This window comes from Dermacentor variabilis, chromosome 3 (assembly GCF_050947875.1).
Source record: "Dermacentor variabilis isolate Ectoservices chromosome 3, ASM5094787v1, whole genome shotgun sequence".
Lineage (NCBI taxonomy): Eukaryota > Metazoa > Arthropoda > Arachnida > Ixodida > Ixodidae > Dermacentor > Dermacentor variabilis.
Genome location: NC_134570.1, coordinates 33,951,785 through 33,968,339, shown reverse-complemented (window position 1 = coordinate 33,968,339; position 16,555 = coordinate 33,951,785). Strand labels below are relative to the sequence as shown.

Below are 16,555 nucleotides of genomic sequence, written 5' to 3'. Positions count from 1 at the left end.
TTCAAAGGCGCTTACAACGCGTGCAGTGCGCTCCTGAGCAGCAGGGGGTTCTAAGAACAAACACATCTCTCGGCATTATTTCTCGATTGACTCCTCCAAGCCGAGACAGACAGCGGATCAAGAAATGGAAGGCGAATGCACCTGGCCGCAGATGCGTCACAGCCAGTACCGCAACCGTGGTCCTCATTAAATGGCGTTTTTTTTGTATTCAATTCTTCATGCGAACAAATAAGGCCCCAATACTGCGAAGAGCTATATGGGCAGCGAGACATACACCAATGAGCACTTACTATCTTAGGCTATGGTTGCCATCATCAAAACGTGACTAACAGGCCAATGAACAGCTATAGCTGCTCATTGGCCTGAAATCGCAATGGCGATCACAAGCTGTCATTACATAGGAGTTCAGCGATTATCTGGGTATTAATCAAACTCACCAAATAAAGTTTCGTTAGCCTAATTCCACCATTGTAAACACCAAAATACGGCGACTATATCCTTTTGGAATAAGATCAAAAGGATATAAGCCGCGTACGGCCTTACAGGACTTTAATTCAGCACAACATATACTCGATAATAAAAATGGGTGGGGGAAAATGTCCGTTCCGAGCACATCATTCGAATTTAAAGAAATCACGTGAGACGCACATACACCATACATTGACACATTTCACAACTCACAATTTCGCGAAGTTCCAGTGTGGCACACCATTCGTTTGTAAGCAACACGTAGCAGTATATGCACCTCAAACAAACAACTAGAGAAAAAATGAAAGAAAACGGCCGAGACAATTGCCAGAACACTCCCACCACCGTCGCGCAGGCAGCATTCCACGACGAAGAACCATGCTTGAAAACAAGGAAAGCGTGCGTCCGGTGCACAATCAAGGGCATACGGGCAGCGGATTTCATTTCACTCCGAATTCGATTCGCACGGTGCCTCTTCAGCGCTCTCAACGACTGCTGCGCAAATAATGTGTGTTGCAGGACACTGCCCTTGCCTCTAACTTCCGCTGGAAACAAGAACGCAAAACATGGCGCTTATATGTTGCTTGTTCTTTACACCGCCTCAAGGTAAGGACCTCCGGTGACTAGATACGCGTATAGGCTCAACTCCAGCGCGCTTACTTCTGTGTATGCGAGCTTAAGTCAAATTAAGCACGGCTTGTGTAAATACCATACAGGTTAGGGTGCAAGTGCCGAGAGATATTGCTAAGCCAAGTGGCTTGACATTACTAGCAGCTCGAAGCCTCTGAAAGTGGTTGGACACGAGTTGGAAATTGACGTCGCCGATACCATCACATGGTGAACATTTTTGGGAAAGTTGTGCGAACACTTGACGCCACGTGACGGCCACGTGTAAAATAGAGAGGGTTCAGAAAGGGTTCCTTAGAGCTCTTCAAGTCGCAGATGATGACTACGTCCTAAATATCCTGATCAGACGGTGACTCGTCAAGCTCTTGTACGAACGCTGTGGTCTCTCGCGGAGAACGTATAACCATAGTAAGTTTCCTTCCCGAGTTCCTTCCTGAAAATGCGAGTGACCCTTTTGAACAGCGCGTGAAGAGGCAAAATGCGTTCGAACCTTCCGCAAGCAGGAGTTTTCACAGTGCGACATTCAGGCAAACACAAGAAAAATAGAGCACAGCTCGTCGTTTCATTGTGAGCCGACGAAGAACAAAGTATATCTCGGGAGAGTTGACCTTAAGCGCTCCTTGCTGATTCAGAATTTCTTCTCCGGTCGCACGCACTATGCCGAGGCGCTCACGGCACAAGTGGATGGGAGGCGACAAATAATTCCGGAAAAACGTCGTTTTTCTCAAAGTGTTTCCTTTCTCGTGGAGTGGTAAACGTACACATTGTGTCACGGTGTCAAGTGAACAATGCCACCGTCGGGATGCTTGCTCGAGAGGTTGAAGGTGTTCTATAGATATATTGCATGGACCGTAACGAGGGAGACACACAATCACTCGCCACAGACGAGATAAAGCAGCGTTCATTGCAACTTTACGGTAGAAAGTTAGGATCGCACTACACAGTACGAGCCACTAGATATCGCTCGGAGCGATATATTTAAGTGCGGAGGATTTCGAAATTTGGTTCTTGAACAAAACGTGTCGCATAAAACTTAGTCGAGAAAGTTAAGTGTTTCAGCCTGTCGCGAATACTGGAACGCCGTAGAAATAGACGCTAGTAGCTTTGCTTGGTCGCGTCATCATGTAACGCTGCCTTTAACCGGAGTGCAATGAACTATTATTGCAGTGCAGCAATAGGCAGGTGCTGTTTTCCTGCTGTGGCAAAAGTGTCGGCAGAAGCATTATTGATGTATAGCGGCTCCTTTCTATTTCTTTGACGGTAAGAGTAATGCAACACCTAACGCATTGTGGTTGCCAAAAGCGACGCAGGATGTCGCTGCTGTTGTCGTTCGCATCTCCCAGGTTCTGGTATTCCGTAGCCGACAGTGCAACTTCCCGAACGATTAACGCACGTGTGGCGAACGGCTACATGTAGCGTATTTGCGCGGTCAAGATCCCGTGCAGCACTTGCATTTGTTCTTCGTCCGCGGCAAATCGACATGCGCGCACATCGCCAGCGATATCGTGCCACGGGGATCCCATGCAGTCAAGGCGTGAGCGACAACGACCGGCGAGGCATGAGTGCACAGCGACACGAAACGGGCTTCGCCGCGTGTCTTACCGTCGTTGCAACTTTTTGTCAGCCGGGGGACTTTCCGGTGGGCAAGAGAAGATCACAGGGTTATTGACACGCCGGGAATTAGAAGGAAGAGAGAACACAAAAGTGCAGACCTTCACGGTGAGCCGTTACGAAAAAAAAAAAAAAAAGCTACTTCGCTTTCCGCGGTTCCAACGGCCTGCGACGCAGTCCCTGAGTGTTGCGCACTTGTCCGAGTGTAACCACCTTGATTAAGTGAAACGATTTAAGATAACCAAAAGGATGGCAACTAGTGTGCATTGATGCAACATGCTTTATTTTTTTTTGGAGGGGGGGGGGTACATATGCTTGTTGTCATAACTGTTTTCTCAACGCTTCGCCATTAGGGCGTAGGGCGACACTCAGGGACTGCGGGACTTACTAAAGAAAACACGAATGTGTACTTCTCTTTGGCTGAATCATTCATTGCAGACTAACCTGACGGCCTCCTTCGCCTACATTAGTCGCCGTTTATGTCTTGAAGACTTCGCCACCAAAACACTGCACTATGTTACCCTTTAAACATAACCTACTACTGCTTTTGCGAATCCTCTTATCCTACTTCAAAAAACAAAAGTCATTGTTTTATGGTCTCCCGAAAGTGGCACAAGGCGTGAAAAAAAAAAGACAGCTGACGAAAGTTTCGAAAAAACTTGCGAGTAAGCTTTGTGAAGTCTCAAGAAATTACAGTGCGGTTTACTTACTCAAATATGCTTTAAAAAAGTTAGGCTACATAGCATGAAGCGTCAAGAAGACGTTTGTACAATTACACGCGAAATTATAGTCTGCACCCTTGTGGGTTATATTTCGTCCATAACCGATTGCGGACGTCTAAGCGGACGTTCCTTTTACCAGTGAACGGGACGGTCCATCCTTTGCTCTGAGGCGGTCGAGATTTTATTCTTGCTTGTTCGGCTCACGCCTATGATCGTTTTCAGGTCGCAGCACATTACATTTTGATATCGAGATCGCTCAGAAGTGTTAAACGCCTAACATGACAGTTTCTCAGAAAGAATGATCTTCGCCTTGATCGTGGGCTCGTCTGAAACTCGTCACTATTGTGAGCACGAACGTAAGAGCTAGAGCACAATGCACGATTCAGCCTGGAGAGCTAAACATAAATAAATAAATAAATAAATAAATAAATAAATAAATAAATAAATAAATAAATAAAGGAACGTAGCGCAACTTCAGCATCCAAGCAGCTAACTAGAAATCAGGATGCTATTTAAAACGAAAAGGAAACCACCACCGCTCGCCACTTCAGCAAGCTTAAAACAACATAGAGAAAGAACGAGAAAAGAAAGCGCAAAGACTCCCCTAGCGAAGTGCAGCTCGCGTTAGTGCCACTACGCAAACAAAACTCAGGGGAGCACGAACAGGAGATAACTCTGGTAGCTCGCCGCAAATAACTAATCCCAGAAGCAAGCAGCACGCTACGAAACTATAGGACAATTAAATAACAGCACAGGCGAGCTTTTAGCAAATAGTTCTACGCTATAGGGCACAACGTCGAATACACGGCTAATTCAAGACGAAATAAATACGGGACAAAAAAGAAGGAGGAGGATGCAATCCGAATGCTGCCGTTTATCTCCGCATGCCAACCGATGCTACATGAAGGTTAATCGGTGGGCAACGCAAGTCGGCAAAGTGCTTTCACCGGAATTACCTCGCTAGCCCGGATAATAGAATAGCGAAGAAGCGCTTCGCTGGCTTCCGAGTGCTCCTTTTCTTTTGACTAATCCATACGGGACTTCTTTGCCTTTCTGTTGCGGCCACAAATCGCAGGAGAAGCGGCAGGTGAAAACACACCAAAGTTAATCCTTTGCGAGTCTATTGTTACGCATACGCAGGCTCCCGGCTTAGCAAAATAAGCACTTGTTAGGCACAGGCGAGAGTTACTGTTCGGAACATCAGCCGCTATTCTGCAAGTTACTCGTGTTAATTTTGATTAAAGAAAGAGTCACTAGACAGGTTAGTTGGTGTTACATAACGCAGACACGGGGCGGGCACAATACTCGGAACTTTTCTGGGACATGCAGGCATCCGGGCGCTCTTTAAATATTCGACCTATTCCTTCTATATAACACAGACACCAAAAGAAAGCAGATATACAATTATATAAGTCTGTAGGTCGAACTTTTGTATGTCGATTCGTGTTTGTTCGGCGGCAGGAATATGACACACTTGCGCAGAAATTGGAGTCTACTCCTTTCTTTTTCTGAACGTTGTGCGCCATCAACGGCGTCGATGAGATTAATTTGACGTCAGATTGTTGAGCTATTTTTTTTTTCTATAGCACGTCTGTGCTTTTATTTTAGCTGCACAGAAAGAGCCTGCAAACCTTGTAAAGTCGCATTCTAGGTTGTGAACAATCGCGATATAATACATCTTTTTCTTCACTTTGAGTTATCTAGCGTACACAAGACGTCGTCGCAACCTGTGACGTGACAGTGAGCATATGCTGGAACACGCTGTCGCAAAGCTTTCTAATTTAATTTTAAAACGTCGTTTGTTTTCCAAGTGTACGAACGGAAAGAAGAAAAAAAACTGCACCCTGTAGAAATTCACAACTCTGGTCCCAGCCAACAACGACTAACTATCTTCACACTGTATATAAAACGAAAGCTGACAGAATCCTTGCGTTGCTGTCGTCACTATAGACATCAAAATTACGAGTGTGTGCCCGCCCCCGTTCGCTCAACACTTTCACAGAACAGTTTCTCAATACGAATGCACTTATATTTTGCGAGTTATTTAGTTCTAGAAGCTTACCGAATCGTGAGAACCGCACGCGCCTGGGGGCTGTGGTGAGAAAGGAACAAAAAGAAGGCAAAAGACAATGTCAAAGAAACAGCACTCTCGACATCACAGGCGTCCGATAAAGCCACCTGCTTCACCTTTTGCTCCCGAAGACGTTCTTCGCGTACTTCGTATTCGACGCAAATTCTGGCTTTATATTTAGCTCCCTATCGGAAAGCGTTCGAGTAAGTGGCGTGAACCGAAGGTCACAGCGAGAAAAAAAAAAGGTAGATTTCTCCCTTTCAGGTAGACTTCTCAGACTTCTAATCCCAACCTCTTTAAGACGTCTGTTTCAAGATGACTTCGCTTCGCGTCCTCCAAGCACACACACAAAAAAAAGCGAGGCTGCACAAATAATGAGGCTACGCCAGCGAAAGTAAGAGGCGAATGGCGCAAGCTCAGAACCAAGGGCAATAAGGCATGGAAAGAGCACGCCGCTCACAACGACTCCTGTCGCTTATAGGACTCTCCGTGACCCCGGTGGATGTCGCTAAAACGATGAGCTCACGACTATAAAAGAAATAATAGAGAGCGTTTTGTACTGGTTTTCGCTATCTATAGAAATCGCACTTCTGCCTCAGAAACATTTATGCGCCGTGCGAGGCCGCGCTTTTCAACAATGTTCGGTTGTAACACTGTCGGACTCCATGCATCTCTCTACACGGGTTCGTGAAGGAATGCGGATATTCCAGGCAATCGGTAATCATTTATTATTATTTATTTTGCCATTCAAAATGCTAGCGCATTAAAACACGAGGTACACGGTTCCTTAGTTTCTTATGTTCAGAAAACTTCTCGTTCAGAGTCATTAGGAGGCCAGTCCCTCTCATGATTATGTACGTGCTACCACAATATGCACTTCCCCGCATATTTCATCAAAATTCTATCACTCGCTGTCGCCAGGAAACAGATATTTGTACACTTTTTCCTCCCGTATTTGCTTCTTACTCCTCTTGAGCGCGCACAGTCCAATTTTCTACAGGGGCTCTGTTTTGCAATTTGCTCGTTCCGTCCGGAATTTTTTTATCTTTCCGCAGCCTCGGAAGTGCTTGAATTTTACGTTGTTGACGGTACTACCAACATGACCTCGTAAGGAGCTATGCATAACCGCCTACGAGCGCATGTTCTGTTTACAGAAACGTGGATAGCCTCGTCGTAGGCACCAAGAAAGGAAGAAGAAGAAGAAGAAGAAGAGGAGGAAGACAACGTTTGTACACAAGAGCGGCAGCCGCGAGAAACGCATTTTCAGCGTCACAGTATCCAGTATACGCTTAGTGATGGCCACGCTGCAATTCCAACCAAAAAATGTTTCGTCGGGTTATACCGCAATGGCACGCAGCCCCGTGGCATACGTATTTGGACGAAGCGAACGCGCCGAATTCGGGCGACGCTGCACGCTCCACTCATAAAATTTAGTTTTGCTTTAATTCTAACCATACGGAAAAACGTCTGCTTCTTGGCCAATCCCCCATAGTGGGTATGCGCCAGTGTTCGGGAAGCGAAACGAAATACGCGAGAATTACGTTCCTTGCGGTTGCCGCTCTGTACGCACAGGAGTCGACTGTCAGCATTCCTCGCGTGTTATGTTGCGCTAGCCGCTGCTCTATACTTCACTACAACCTTCTCGCTCAGACTTTGCACTGCGTCTGTAGCAGCACGGTTCCGTGGTGTGGACGGAAGTCTCACGTCGCACTACAGGTGCAGGCTACAGTCTAGCAAGCAGCACATCCAGTAGCAGCTACAGCTAAGCGCACGCGCGCTCTGCGACTACCTACGCCACCCAGAGGTTTTGGAGGCGCCGACCGGCGCACCTATCTGGTTCTGTCCTGGGGCGATGGAGGGCTTGCGGTCCGTGTTGGCGTTGAAGAGCAAGCCGCGGTCTTCGTCTTCGGCGTTCTCCTCCTCCTCTTCGGCCGCGGTTTCTTCTTCGATGCGTTCCTCGGTGAGGGCGTCCAGCATGCCTTCGTCGAAAGACCTGCCGGAAGAACGCAGCTCAATTTGGGCCGCAAGCGCGCTGCATGCGCGAATTACCGAACAGGATGTTCAAACCAACATGACAGGGTGTTCGCACGAACTCGACAGAAGCTTGTATAGGGCCGGCTTTTCGTGCTTCTCGGGTTCGTGTGACCACTACGGGGTCGTATTGAGAGAGCGTTGGGTCGGGTTGAATCAACCCGCTGTGGTCGCTCGCATGAGGCAAACACGATGCACTTCGCAAGGTGCATGTTAAACGCAGTGAAAATGCGTGAGCAGTGCGCTGTAAACAACCAAGTGCGCGAATCTGTCCGAGTTTCTCACTAGAAGAGCTAGTAAATACTTATGACCAAGTAGGAAAGCAGACGACAGAGCAACTACACAAGAAAAAAAGAAATACTGGAATCAGCGGTGAACAATCAACCCGAACGTGCGCTGATTCCGTCTACCGCTCTGTCTTGCGTAAGTGTCTATTCGATGGATTTTCAAGGTTCGTCCGCTATAGCTCTGCCAACATGCACAGCTTTCTCAAATTGAAGAGATCGGCCACTGAGATCTCGGCACACGTAGTGGCGCATGTACAGGAACACAAGCCACGCGAGAGACAAGTCCATGCAAACGAGGCCGCGTCGGTCTGTCCCATTTCAAATTTTGACTCGACCCCCCCATGCTAAGGTTTATTTGAATGTAGCGTAACACTCTCGGCTTCGCCGAAAAATCCCCGATAAGCAGGTTTCGAAGAGTGGTTTCGTTCTACCACCTGATCGCTATTGGCACAGAACGGGCTTAAACTGCTTTGCTAATGCACCTGCTAAGCTATTAGGAGCACGAGTCTGCTCACTCAGATTTAGATGTAGATCCTTGGAAATACTTATAAGCTGATCTGTTTGGTATATGAGCGCTGTGCTCGTCTTCCTTACCTTCGTACCAAATCTTATTTGTTGCGCTGCTCGCATCAAAAAGGTGTACAGTTCACAAGAGTGAATAAACCCAAGACGTATAAAAGACGACAACCAGTCTAACGTTTCGAGAGATGTTCCTCTGTGCGTTGATCCCTTTCGCTGTTTAAGTCCTATTACTTTTAAAGTGCATAAATGCGAATTGTTAGTGGGTGATGTGGATAGAGTTTCCAGTCGAAAGTGCACTTCTCGCTGCAGCTCATAAGCAAGCAACAATATACTGTGCGCATTAAGTAGAACTCAGGGATAGAACACGTTTCTACGCGCCTCAACGTTTCGTAGTACTGCTTCTTGCATTCAAGGACGCTGCGGCAAGGCTCGCAATTTTCACTCTAAGCGCAATTTTCATGCGGTGCCGTTATTGTCATGGGTGTAACTCCACAAAAAGAAACCAACCTTATACAGAAAGGAGGCCGCTGGCCACTTTTAGATGACGGATTCAAGTTAAAAAAAATTTAATTTTTACATTGCTTCTTTAGGGAACTTTGACAACGCCGACCCATCCGGTTCCAAGACTTTGATCTCCCGCAGAACGCTCGCAAGGAAACCTGAGGCCTACATAGAATGTTCCAGAAATGTTGGCGGAGTAGTGTCCCGCACGTGCCATTGGCTTTTAGGAAATGTGACAATAAGGATATCACGCGTGATGTAATTACGCAACGCCGCCACAGCGTAATACCATGGACAAATAAAAATCAAACAGAAACGTTCGAACCCCAGCATGCAGCGAAATCGGAAGAATGTGCTTTTTAATCAGAGGACGTACTGATTATTATTTCCACGCACTGTTGCGAAGTGAAACGAAGCGCCCTCTCGCATGAAATTTGCCAACACCGACAGTGGCATTTCCGGCATCTTCCATGTTCGTGTTTTAACTGTCCCCTTTGCATTTCACTTCTGGAAGCACAACATGTGAAAGGAAAACAAATACCTGCGTGAGATGCCTTACATTTGAAAAACGATATGTATCCATTAAACGCTCCCACGACCGATCATGCTTCGCCAAATTTCTCTAATGCGTTGCCGAAGTGCGGAGGCAGACAGTCAACTGATGCGGTGCAAAAGACAATGCTGGTGAGGCGAGAACTGGTGTACACATACCACCCTTGTGGGTGTACAGGGGGTGCGAGAACTAGCGTACGCAATAATGAGGCGCACGAAAGTACGAGGACAGAGAAGGACATGGTGCACACAGGCACTATGTCCTCTTCCGTGTACCTTTCTGTGTCGTCCTTTCGTGTGCTATAAGCCTCATCATGTCATACCAACAGGCCCAAAACGCTGCGTTACTGCACACAATAAGCATTTATACACCCTTATAGGTGTACAAAGGGTCCTTGTTCGCCCTACGGCTGACGCTCTCGGCCTTACGCGGTAAGATGCAATCGTTGATGGGGAGAAATGCAGTTTTATTTATTCCTCCCCCCTCCCCCCATCACAGTTGCAGTTTCAGTTCGCTGTCGTGTGGAACAAAATTTTTATAGCCCTAAAGGTAAAGGTGCAAGCCATGGGACAATGCAGCATCTTTACGGGCGTAACACATTTTTTCAAAGCGTAGACATGAGCAGAGAAGGAGAGTAAAAAAAGTTGTGCGATTGCGATGCGATATGTCAAGCGCGACTCTGTGCTGCATCGAGTAGAATCGAGCGTGCCTGTGAAGTGCTTATTATGGGCAGCTTGCGAGGGTGTCTTTGTGAACGAGGCGAGCGTCGTTCTGCTGGAGTACGGGTACTCACCTTCCCATATCTGAGCAACTATAGGGGAACAGACAAACAAGAAAGAATACCGTTAATAAACACTCGCCCACCTGTCTAGAAGATATATTTCTCAGAGATAAAGTTTTAAGCACTGGTGATAAGAAAGTAGGTACACGTTATAAGAGTAAAGGACCGGTAACCGAAATAATAAAAACAGCTAGCGTTATGTATTGTGCGTCTCAAGGCAAGACTCCAAAAGAAACGTGAAACCATGTCAAGAACAACTTACTGCTGTATATTCAGAGGTATATTCTCCTCCAGAGCTGCCGCTGGGCCGTACAGGTGTGCGTAGTGGTCCCTGCAACATTCCATGCACAGCTTATAATAAACCGCGTCCCACTTATAATAAACAAATTGGCTGCCTTTCAAAAAAGCGAGTACTTAGCCGGAGTGTAATGTAGTATATCATATAAAATGCGAGTAGTGAAATCAAGATGAGAAATCGGACATAAACGCTGATGGTTTAAGAGGTGAATTGTAAGTGGAATCAAGATGTCAACTGGTGTTGTTCTTAGTGCTGCTTTGTTATTTCAATACTTCTGCCCTTCTTCTTTTAAGGCATTTCTCTTGCCTCTTCTCCTCTCTTGCAGAGTAACGTGCACGCGAACACATCAACGCCGCAAACCTCGTTATCTTTAAAGGGACCCTAAAAGGAAAGTTTGTCTTCTTTATTAGTAAACTACCCTTCTGCATTATCAAAAACACCCCTCTTACCACGATAAGACGCCTGGTAAGCCAGAAAAAGCGCAATAACAAAACATGGGTGGCGACGCCTCATTCCCGCACCAGCACGCTGTGACGTCACGGATTTTGACAGCGTTTTCTAGGGCCTAGTTAATTCCCTAGCAGTAAAGACTGACTACTATGTGTTCCAATAGGAGCCAAAGATTGAACACGGCGTGTTTCCTTAACATTTGTTGAGCCAACGCGGCCTAAACACGAAAAAATAATTTGATATCCGTGTCGTCACAGTGACGTACCGACGTTGGGGATCCGGCGCGAAATTCGAAAACTGAGACTTTGATCTTTATTGTCTCTTCTAATAATCAACCTATATTATTTCGGAAATAATGACAACAGATATTTCAAATAAATTTGTATGAACTGATTGATTGTTTCGCTCTGGTATACCTTTAAATAAAGAGCTCTCTCTCTCTCTCTGTTAGCGAGAGTCAGAAAATCGTAAGAAAGACTTTTTTTTTCTATTCGGGGGAACTGGAGTGATCATAATATGCTGCGCATCTGTCTAATAAACGCTTCTCTTTAACTGACCTTACTTTCGTCTCAAACACGAATGTCAAACGGAGTCACGACTTCCGTCAGGTGCCCCATCACAAGCTTCCCTTCTACAAAACTTATTCTGCTTGGCAGATTTCCCCGAAACGCAGTGGTGTGCATGAACTCAGAAAGCGTCTTCAGCGACTAAGGAAGGCTGGAAGGAAACTTACGCAAGGACCACCTTGGTGTACACCCTCGTGAGGCTGTCCTGCGCCGACTTGTGCTGCAGCAGTGGCTTGAGGTACTTCTCGTCTATCTGCTCCATCACTTGCTGCGGTTCGAGAAGACACGCACACTCACACGAAAGATAAAGTTAAAAGCGATGCCTATGTACGACGCGAAAGCGCCACGAAAATCCATCAAAATATTTCGTTAAGACAGTATATGAACATGACGCGGTTATCTATACACGGACAACCGGTGAGTGCAAAGAAAGCGGAAGCGCAGTCTAGGACAGAAGAAAAAGCAAGTGATGCAACAAGGTAGAGGTAAATGGACATGGCTGGGCAGCAAAGCGTTCGCCCTGCAGTGGACTGGAAACACGACGAAGGAGAAATACACATCAGCCATACATACAGGTTTTTCTCTCTCCCCTTCCGTTTAACCTTTAACCGCCGGCTTCTTGGCCAATCCCACGTAGTGGGTAAGGGCCATAAGCGAAGAGCAAGCAGGCAAGCAAACGAGGCGCGTTGTATATAGACTGAGGTTAGGTTGGATTAAACGACAGCTGTCCAGCTTTGGCTACATTTCTTGACCAAGCATAGAATACAAAGGGCAAGCTGACAATCACATGTCACATATACGCGTCCAGGGCAAGATGACAATCACGTGTCACATATACGCGTTCCTAACAGAAATTACTTGCGTATACTCATTGCTAGGAGCTCGCAAACTAAAGAAACAGAGCCTCCGAGATCGGACGGCGCGCTCTGTCACGGAGACCATGCTCAAAACGAAATGTTGCCTGCATTCCCTGGTGGCGGCTCCTAGATACCTAGCCTTCTGCAGGTGGTGTCAAAACTGTGCCGTGGCATCATAATTTGGGCGTTCTACGACTGGTCATAAGCTTATTTGCGGAAGCTATAGAGCGACGCCAGAGAACAGACTATACGAGAAATGGTGCTGCGGTAATGTGGACTCTGGTGTACAGAAAGGAAAAAAAAAATTCACCGGCGATTGCGATACTCCCTAATGCGAAATTTGAGCGAAGCCCTATTTGTGTTTTCATTTCTCGATATATTTAGACATCGCACCAATCACCGGAAGAGCCGCGACGTGCAGCACCATACTATATAACCCGGCCACACAGCTGCCGCTTCCCAGCAAGTGCAGCTTTCGCAGCCGTAATCTTTACCGGGAAACGCTTGCGGCGAACGCTATGCTAGAAGGCGAGCTTTCTGGTTTTTTTCTTCTTTCCCCCGCTCGGCCGGCGCCGCGGATGCGGGGATGTCTTTCACTGCCCGCAGCGCTCAGCGTTCGCTCTTTCATTATTCGCTGTCCTCGTTCTCTCGGTTACGCCGAGGGACAACGCCGACGCTCGCGGCAGGAACGGGCGCCCAAGAAATTGCGCTCTGAAACAAAGGCGCGACGCTGTGACGCGGAACTTAAATCACAGCGTTTAAGGTCTAATCAAAATTAAATTATGGGATTTTACGTGCCAAAACCCCTTTCTGATTATGAGGCACGCCGCAGTGGAGGACTCTGGAAATTTAGATCACCTGGGGTTCTTTAACGTGCACCTACATCTAAGTACACGGGTGTTTTCGCATTTCGCCCCCATCGAAATGCGGCCGCAGTGGCCGGGATTCGATCCCGCGACTTCGTGCTCAGCAGCCTAACACCATAGCCACTGAGCAACCACGGCGGGTCGTTTAAAGCCTAGAAACGGCATAGCGTGACGAGGGACGATGTATCGGAGGGCTTCGGATTAATTTCGACCACCCAAACTTTCTTTAACTCCAAATCAGGCTTGCATCATTCCGCAGACAGACAGATATTTGTCGCTGCGGGGTAATGGGATCAGCGGCGCGAGATACGAGCGGGTTTAGCGCTGTAGGTTATGTACTGCTCGTTAAGCATGTGACGATAATGGTAAACCTTGCAATAAAAATTACCATAAAAACGTTTCCTTAGAGGCACTGTAGGATCACTAGACAACGTTTTACTTTATTCCTTCATTCTGCGGATTGCGTAAGGCACACACGGACAAGAAGGAAGGCACAGACCGTACGAGCGCTACACTTTGAGCATTTTCTTTTCATTGAACAATACAGTTATTTATACGCAAGTTCTTTTTCAAGCACCACCAGGTAGTGCATGAAAACAAACAAGCATGACTAAAAAACGACGACGTTTTACTTAACTCTTAGGGCGTCTAAGACAACACAAGAACTACTTACGGAATCTCTAATGGCGCACAAGTTTCCCGAACCAAAAAGAAGAACTATTTAACCTCGCTCACGGCGTTGCGTGGTTAAGCTGAGAGTTAAAAGCAAAAGCCCACGCCTTGTTAAAAATCCTAAGCTTCCCGTCCCCGCTCTTCTCAGACAACCTCTAATAGTATTGAAGAAGAAAGGCGATTACGTTCTTTTGCAGAGCCACGCTCGCTACTGTTGCGCCACGCTCGCTATTGTTGTGCCACACTGCGTGCATATCACCGAGACAACGGGGTGAACGAGGAGGGTGAACTCCCCTCCTCTTTCTTTTGAAGTGGTTGCCCTTGCGACAACCTGCAAAGTTCCAGGAGACTGCCGAACCCTTTGCGTGGATCGAACTGAGGAGTCCGGGGGGCACAGAAAACCACGACGAATCCATCGACAGCGCTAGTATTCCACAGAGCCGCTGACCCTTTGCCGTAGAGTCGGTGGTAGGCAGCTTGAACTTCTCCCGCGACGAAACAGGAAAGCGACGCGGTTGACGTTAGCACCGGTCCTGCCTCGTTCATGGCGGCGATGAGTCGCGAAAAGGATTTTAGGCAGAGCCAGCCCATTGTTAAGAGAGACTCGCTACCAGCCGCTCCATCGGTCTGGTGCGCTCTTCAGCACCGCTACTCGTATACTATTACCTGCTATATCTGTGCACATTGTATAAAGCCTTTCGTCTCCTCTTAGACCGCTTCAAGAGTCCGTCTCTCGTCTTCGTCACCGAGTCGCAATACTATACGCCTACTCTGGTCTTTCAGGCCAGAAGCAGCACACAACAGGCATGAATATGCAAAAATAAACTAGATAGAAGTTAGAAGTATAAAAACAAGGACGAAACGAGTAAGTATCAAGAAACAATGCATAGGCAACGCTTCGGGCTAATTTCCATTATCTAGAGAAAGTCAGTGGTCGATGCGGCGCACGTGAATAAATTATCGGTGAGAGATGAGGCGCTGGAGGCACTTCCATTGAGAGCATAATTATGCCGCTGTTCTTCGCAGATGCAAACTAACTAAAATTAGTTTTAAACTGTGAAAAAGAATATTGTCTCAGCGATTTTCACTGATGTGAAACACATTTCGCTAAAGAACGCGCAGAATCTGTTTACGATAGTCTAGATCTTGCTCTGTATTTGTAAAATTGTCAGTTAATTTTTTTTTCTATAACATCGTTGCTGTAATTCGTTTACGCCATGTGTATCTTTCCTTCTTCTTTCCATGTCTACTGCATGTAACGGTAATCTTGTGCTTCCCTTGTTTCAATTATCTACCGACATGCGCCATACCACAAAATATCTTCATGCATTATGATCTCACGTATTGTTTTTTGACGAAATGCAGTTTATTTTGTTAATACATGCGTGAATCATAAGATGTGACAACTCTCACTACTCTACCTGCCACCTATAGGGCACCCGCATCCTCCGAAAACTGCTCAATACAGTTTTTGCGATTTCTACCCAAGTTTTGATGTTATTTTCGAGGAAAATAAATTTGCTTTCGCTCTGTTTGCGTCTTTGAAGAAGAAAACTTGTAGTGCCCGCTTAAAATACTCGTGTTTGCAGAACGACTACCGAAATTACAAAACACTACCACTATCACGAGACATTTTCTTTATTTATCCTCATTTATTCCTGCGACCTCTTCTCTGCAGCAGTTAATTCAACCAGGATTTTCGAAGGCTTCACTTACCTTCCAGTAATTGCCACCTCGATGACCAGTGATTTCTTCAATTCCAAGCATGATGTTGTCTACCAGCTGCGTGTGTATAGAGAGCAAGTTAATATATATATATATATATATATATATATATATATATATATATATATATATATATATATATATATATATATATATATATATATACACATATATATATATATATATATAATACAGCAAAAAGGGGCCACTGTTAAAGTATACTGTCGAAGGAAACACCTGCAAAGAATAAGTTCAATTTTCTCGCAACCGCTACGTAGAAGGCAAGTGGTGATGACCTTCTCACGGAGCATAACTGGGACTATCAAATAAGCAACCACGGAACGCAGAAAAGAAGCAATGGTTCGGGGAAAGCATTAGGTCAATAAACTATACGTTTCAGTAGAGATATAAAGCTAGCTTTATTACATGGTACGATCAGCTATATTAACATGCACCACTAGCGATGCAAGGACAAAGATTATCACTGACGAATGTACTACAGGTTATGTCCGCTGAATGAGCATTGAATGGTCATCTGTTTGCCGCTTTTGTGTAATTCTACTCGTATGATCTCAGGAGAAAAGGAGTGCGTTGGACTCCCTTTTTCAGGCCTAGCCTTTCGTACTATATCGTACCATATTTTCGAGAGCTCACGATGGCGCACGTTTATTCTAAGCAGAATGAACGTAATTCACCCAGTAGCGCTAAAACTCCCGAAACCAGGGCTTAATAGCAGTTACTCCAATATAAAAAAAGACAAAAGAAAGAGAAGAGTAGCAGTCGATGCTCTTTTTAGTTTTATTGTGTACATAGGTTCATGCGGCCGTCCTCGCGCAAGAACGTGATAAGAGTGCAAGTAAACACTCGTTATAAATGCACAGAATGACTTTTGGTGATGTTCTTACTGCAGTTCGTTTTTTTTGCCCCTACTCATTTCTGCAACGCCT

The 16,555-nt window shown here is 46.1% G+C and overlaps 1 protein-coding gene across 1 annotated transcript in view; it reads right to left on the bottom strand.

Moving 5' to 3' along the window:
- The window catches only part of LOC142575388 (uncharacterized), a 209,542-nt gene that overhangs the window by 15,114 nt on the left and 177,873 nt on the right, over positions 1-16,555 (bottom strand). The window contains exons 20-26 of the mRNA XM_075684725.1: positions 15,600-15,665; positions 11,656-11,756; positions 10,437-10,505; positions 10,187-10,204; positions 7,329-7,492; positions 5,491-5,520; positions 2,698-2,727 (exon numbers count right to left, since the gene is read on the bottom strand). Coding sequence (XP_075540840.1) covers positions 2,698-2,727; positions 5,491-5,520; positions 7,329-7,492; positions 10,187-10,204; positions 10,437-10,505; positions 11,656-11,756; positions 15,600-15,665 — 478 coding nt within the window. The remainder of the gene's footprint in view (positions 1-2,697; positions 2,728-5,490; positions 5,521-7,328; positions 7,493-10,186; positions 10,205-10,436; positions 10,506-11,655; positions 11,757-15,599; positions 15,666-16,555) is intronic.